Source organism: Colossoma macropomum, unplaced genomic scaffold, assembly GCF_904425465.1.
Source record: "Colossoma macropomum unplaced genomic scaffold, Colossoma_macropomum, whole genome shotgun sequence".
Lineage (NCBI taxonomy): Eukaryota > Metazoa > Chordata > Actinopteri > Characiformes > Serrasalmidae > Colossoma > Colossoma macropomum.
Genome location: NW_023495396.1, coordinates 30,303 through 36,387, shown reverse-complemented (window position 1 = coordinate 36,387; position 6,085 = coordinate 30,303). Strand labels below are relative to the sequence as shown.

The window sequence follows — 6,085 nt, the reverse complement described above, 5'->3', positions numbered from 1 at the left end:
TTAGCTCTGAAGAACCCTAGACCACACAAGCCCTTCCGCCACAGCAAGGCCCCGATCCAGGAAGGGCTAATTATAAATTAATAAAGGAAAAATTAATCATTCATTATTTATTTAAAATGTCAGCCTTTTATGACACTTTCTTCTTCATTTCAGCAAAAGTATAAACACAACACGTTCATTTTAACCAAAAACATAATCTCTCTTAATTCACAAACTTCTAGAAACATACCAGAAAGATGAGCTCAGCTACACTAGACTGAAGTCATGCTGGTGGTTTACAGCCAATATGTCCACCATAAACATACCTGATTGTTGTACTCACCTTGAAACCAAAGCCAATGGAAAAGCAGAAGAAGACACGGCTGTGTGATGACCGTACACAAGCACTTCAGCTAGAGAAAAGTGTCAACACATTTTCTATTCTGCTCAAAGACAGGAGTTACTTGTGTTTGCTTCACAACAGCCATGAATTACAGAACAGTTGTTATGTATGTGGAAATCGGTTGCTTTGTGACCTGCGTCTGCGGATGGATCTTGGTTTGTTCCACCATGCCGCTAGAATACTGGACTTACTCTGAAGTGGGTACTACAGTCATTACCAGCGCTCACATGTTTTCCAACCTCTGGAAAGACTGCACGTCTGACTCGACTGGGATGACTGACTGCAAGGACTTTCCATCTTTGTTATCTTTGCAGAGTAAGACTGTGCACTTGACTCTCATTTGGTGGAGTGTCTTTCACAAGCATTTGCTAAACATAACTGTTTTAGAAACTGACTGCAAGTGTGTACAGGGCTGTAACTAGGATTGAAATGTTTGTGAGGTACATTTTTCAGAAAAGTGACCTACGTCACAGAGTGAATAGACTGGCTAATATGTGTACTACACCACTGTCAATTTCTCCTTTGTCTAATTTTATTTAAATGATGATTAAACTATTTATTTACATATTTATTTTCAGCTGAATATACATGTTGAAATCTAATCTAATGTACTTCTTTCCCTCTACGCTTTTCTCCTTTTCTCTCTTGCTTCTCGATTTTCACTGATTAGTGAAAAAGCATACTGTTGTTGTTGGAACAAAACCATCCTGGTTATATCCTGGATGTAAAGGGCACCATTAACCACACTTGCAAATCCATCATGCCTGTCTGTCTGCATCATCTGCTTTCATGTTACACGCTAAACTACTGCTCCAAACATATCAATATTGGTTATCAATTTTCACATGCACTTGTATTGTCTGCTGTTAAACAGTGTACATCCACTTCTGCCGAGCTCTAATATTCACCTCCATACTCCTGGGGTTCTTTGGAGACATTTTGGCCCTGGTGGGGATGAAGTGTACTAAACTTGGAGGTTCTGACATCATAAATGCAAGGGTTACCTTTGCTGCAGGAATGAATTACTTGGCATCAGGTAAATATTTCTCATATATATATATGAGAAATATACCCAGAGCGAAGTTCTGATGTTTGTGTGCTGTGCCAGGATATGGATGATTCTCTTTCCTCTCCAGGTCTTTGTGCTATGTTTGCTTTCAGCTGGTATGGAAATAGAATTATTTCAGAGTTCCTGAATCCCACCTTCCCAACACAAAAGTAAGCTGCTTTGTCTCCTCCCAAGACCTTTGGTAGCTAAATTTTCATTTCATTTCATTTGACCTATATGGTGTACAGCGCTGTAAAAAAAAAAAAGAATATGCCCCCATCTGATTTCTTCTATTTTTGCTAATTTTTCACATATAAATGGTTCAGATCATCCAAGTAATTTTAATATAAGATAAAGACAACATGAGTAAACACAAAATGTCGCTTTTAAATGATCATTCCGTTTATTGAAGATAAAGTTTTTTTTTTCAAAACATATATCACCTATGTGAAAAACTAAACATAATAACTGGTTGTGCCAGCATTGGCAGTAAAAACTGCAATTAAATGCCTGCGATAACTTGTGATGAGTCTTTTACATTGTTTGAGAATTTTGGCCCACTCTTCTTTGTAGAATTGTTTTAATTCAGCTACAGTGGAGGGTTTTCAAGCATGAACTGCCTGCTTAACGGGATTTCAATGGGATTCAAGTCAGGCCTTGGTCACTCCAAACCCTTAATTTTGTTTGAGTCAGAGATGGACGTGCTTGTGTGTTTCACATCATTGTCCTGCTGCACAACTTGAGCTTTAGGTCAAGAACTGATGGGCAAATATTCTTCTTCAGGATTTTCTGCTAGAAAGCGGAATTCATTGTTCCATCAAATATGACATCCAGGTCCTGTAGAAGCAAAGCAGGCCCCAGACCATCACACTACCACCACCATGTTTGACTGTTGGTATGATGTTCTTATGGTGGAATGTGGTGTGGTTTACATCAAATGTATAGGGACTCATAACTTCCAAAAGGTTCCACCTTTGACTCATCAGTCCACAGAATATTATCCCAAAATCTTGGAAGTCATGATGTTTTTTGGCAAATGCGAGTCGAGCGTTTGGCTTGTAGCAATGGTTTGCCCCTTGTAACTCTCCCATCGTTGCCATTTTCGCCCGGTGTTTTTCTTATTGTGGAATCGTGTACATTGACCTTAGTTGAGGCAAGTCAGGTCTGCAGTTTTTTTAATTGATGACCCCTAGGTGAGTCATCGATGCCTTCTTGGTGAAAATTGGTTGGCCAGCCTCTGCTGGGAAGGTTCACCACAGTTCCAAGTTTTCTCCATTTGTGGATACTGGCTTTCACTGTGGTTCACTTGAGTCCCAGAGCCTTAGCAATGGCTTTGTAACCCTTTCCAGACTGGCAGACTTTGTTTAGCATCTGTTTTTGAATGTATTTAGAATGTGGCATCCTGCGCTGCTTTTTGAGACCCTCTAGCTGCTTCACATTGCCAGACAGATTCTATTTAAGTGATGTTTAGATTCAGCAGGTCTGGCAGTGATCATGTCTGGATGATGAAATTGAACCCAATAGTCAATTGAATTTGGTTAACTGGTTGATTTAGTAGCTAAGGGGGCAATTTCTGTTTTCACATAAGACCAGATAGGACTGAACAGCAGTTTTCCTTCAATAAATGAAATCATTGAAAACAACATTTTTTGTTTACTTGTGATATATTTGTCTAATATTAAAAAGAGTTTGAAGATCTGAAACATTCAAGTGTGACAAAAGTGCAAAAAATAGAAGAAACTGGGAAAGGAGCAAATACGTCGACACAGCACTGTACACAGTCATCCTTTGATTCTGTTACATGCTGATAAATCATATTAAAAAAGTGCAGCCAAATTGCTTAACCTGACTGAGATACAGCTGTTTATCAAATTATGCTTTAGTCCATATATGAGTAGAATTGAAAAGAATTGCACTGAATATTTTAGGTTTAAGAAGAAAATCAAAATTCTATAAATTTCATTGTTTTGTAAATTGTCACTTAAACATTAGGAATTTTGGATTGAAGTCAGTTGATGCCAGTTATTATTTTGTATTTTTTTATTCAACTTGATTCAAAAAGAATAATCTTAATTCAACAAGAGATTCAGCACCACTTGAAGATATTTCAGAGCTGTGCAGTTCTTTTGGTTATAATCTCTTTGCTGGCTTGGCAGGTTTGAGATTGGAGCAGCGCTGTTCATTGGATGGGGTGGCTCCTCTCTTCTCCTAATTGGGGGGCTCGTCTACAGCATCTTTGCAGGACAGGAGGGCTGCAAGTCAAGGTAAAACTTCTGATATGCTGTACATAAAGTGTGAGAGGCTTACTTGCATTTTCACTGGATAATATTCAAATGTCCAAATAAGATATATTCACAATTTTTCAGTTAGGGTGTGTTTCAATAAGGGAATCTGGGTAACACTTTCTATGAATGTCGCATTTGTAAGCATCTATAAACACATTTATAACATGTTATAATGTATTCATAAGGCATTATAAACGTGGTTATAAATATTTATAAAAAAGAATTACACTGAATTACACTTTATAGCCATGTTTATTATACATCATGAATTTTTAATATAATGCATTATAAATAGGGTTAATAACATGTTATAATGTCAGTGCCAAAGAAGTCATTCCCAGCTTAGAGAGTGTAAAGTAAAGACAAATACCAAGCTAACGGTGGTGTACATTACCTTTCCCACATTGGGTAAAACACTGATGGCAGCACTAGTTTAAACTCTGACATTTGAAGCCTGTAATGTGCTTTACTGTGAAAGTTTTAGTGTTTCAGTAAATCTTTCAGTAAATACTTCAACTTGAAGCCTCACTCTTAACACTGGAGGAGGCTTTAGTACAGTACGCTTCACTTTACTTAGAGCGGACAAATACGACTTATGAGCTCTTACAATTTGTTATGATCAGTACTTATAATGTATTATGTTAACAATTCATAATGCATAATAAACATGGCTATAATGTATAATGCATTTTTATAAATATTTATAGCTATGTTTATAATGTCTTATGAATGCATTATAACATGTTATGAATGTGTTTATAGATGTTTGCAAAGGTGACATTCATAGAAAGTGTTACCGGAATCTGTTTGGAAGCAGCGCATACATAATCCCAATTACAGGTACTATTTATGGAACATACAACATCAGAATATCATTAATATTGGAACAAAACTTTGTACCTCCAATTTTGTTGTTTTTCCTTTTTTCGTACATAATTTTAAAAAGCCAGTTGCCCTTCACATTGCATAAATTTCATGATGAATGGGCCAACATAAATGGTTCCAATGATTTTTATCTCCAATAATATTTTGAAAAAAGTCATTACACTGATTTACATTAAAAGTAAAGAACAATTTTGCTATCTTCTGTAAAATTACCATTTTGGAGAGGTTGGAAAGGTTTTGCACCAGCAGTGTGGCTGTTACTCTTATGTTATTGTTCAGGAAATATGGGAACATAAAGGCAACAGGGAAACATAAAGCTATTTCCCATTAGATTTTCAGTGAGGGAACAAAAAACCTTGGCACAACTTGGCTGTTATCAAAAATATATACAGGGAACATATACTCTCAGAAAAAAAAGTTACGAAACTGTCACTGGAGTGGAACCCTCAAGTGTACATCTCAGTACCTTTAGTCAGGGAACAAACTGTACCATAATTCACTGAACTGACTCCACACACCCCATCTCATCTACAGGTTTTTTATTTTATTGTTCTGTTTTAAAACATTCGGTTATAAAAAGGTACAAATATGAACATTTCACCTGGAAAAACTTATTTAAGGTTTATAGTTGGACCACTGTTGTACCTTTGAGGGAACATCTACATTGTTTGTACCTTGATGAACGAAAAATGTACCTGCACAGAACCTTTATTTCTACAGTACAGTTCCATTGTAACATTGACATGGTATTATTGTTTTATGTAGCACCATGCAATACAGGCAGTACACAAAAATAAAAAAAAATCTCTGTCCCTTCAGCCCGACTGACCAAGAGAGTCTTGTGTACTCTGCATATGGAGCGCCCTCTTCTGACGTGGTGGGACCAAGCAAACCAGAATATGAACACACACCTTCACCTCTTCCTGACATTCAAGAAATCAAGAAGATGGAGAGCCCTAGTAAACAACTGAGTAAAGCCTACAACAAGGATGAATATGTCTAGGATATTCCCATCACTGTATGCTTTTCAGTCCTTATTTTCTGACTTGAACTGTGGACACTCATGTCTGTATCTTTAAAGAAAAAATGCCTTTTCGTGTGTGAGTTATGATGGTCAGCTGGAAACTCCCTAGCCAATGACAAAGCTACTGGCACACTGCATTTATTAAAGACAGCTAGCTAGGTAGATGGTTTGGATAAGAATTACAATAAAGTTGAAGACCAAACTAACTAATATCTCAAAGGCCTGTGAGCGCTTTTCATCACTCTCTTGTAATAACAAAAATATTCCTGAAATTCTGCATTACTGCATCAGTGTGAAGAGGGAGAGAAACACTGATATTTGGCTACTTTGGAACTTCTGTAATGTCAGATTTTGCTTCTCAGTCTCAGAAAACCATGTATTGGTGACTTAACGGAGGGAGTGATATTTAGATTCATTAAAATCTGTGAATTTCTTAACTAGTATCAAAAATGTAATATATT

General features: G+C 36.8%; 1 protein-coding gene across 1 annotated transcript; it reads left to right on the top strand.

The window, feature by feature from the left end:
* The first annotated feature begins 363 nt into the window (after positions 1 to 363).
* On the top strand, positions 364 to 5,728 carry LOC118802038 (claudin-10). The gene is made up of 5 exons (XM_036562488.1): positions 364 to 697; positions 1,257 to 1,418; positions 1,519 to 1,600; positions 3,587 to 3,694; positions 5,420 to 5,728. Exons 1-5 carry the CDS (start codon positions 466 to 468, stop codon positions 5,601 to 5,603), a joined length of 768 nt encoding a protein of 255 aa, XP_036418381.1. The 5' UTR covers positions 364 to 465; the 3' UTR covers positions 5,604 to 5,728.
* Positions 5,729 to 6,085: the final 357 nt, after the last annotated feature.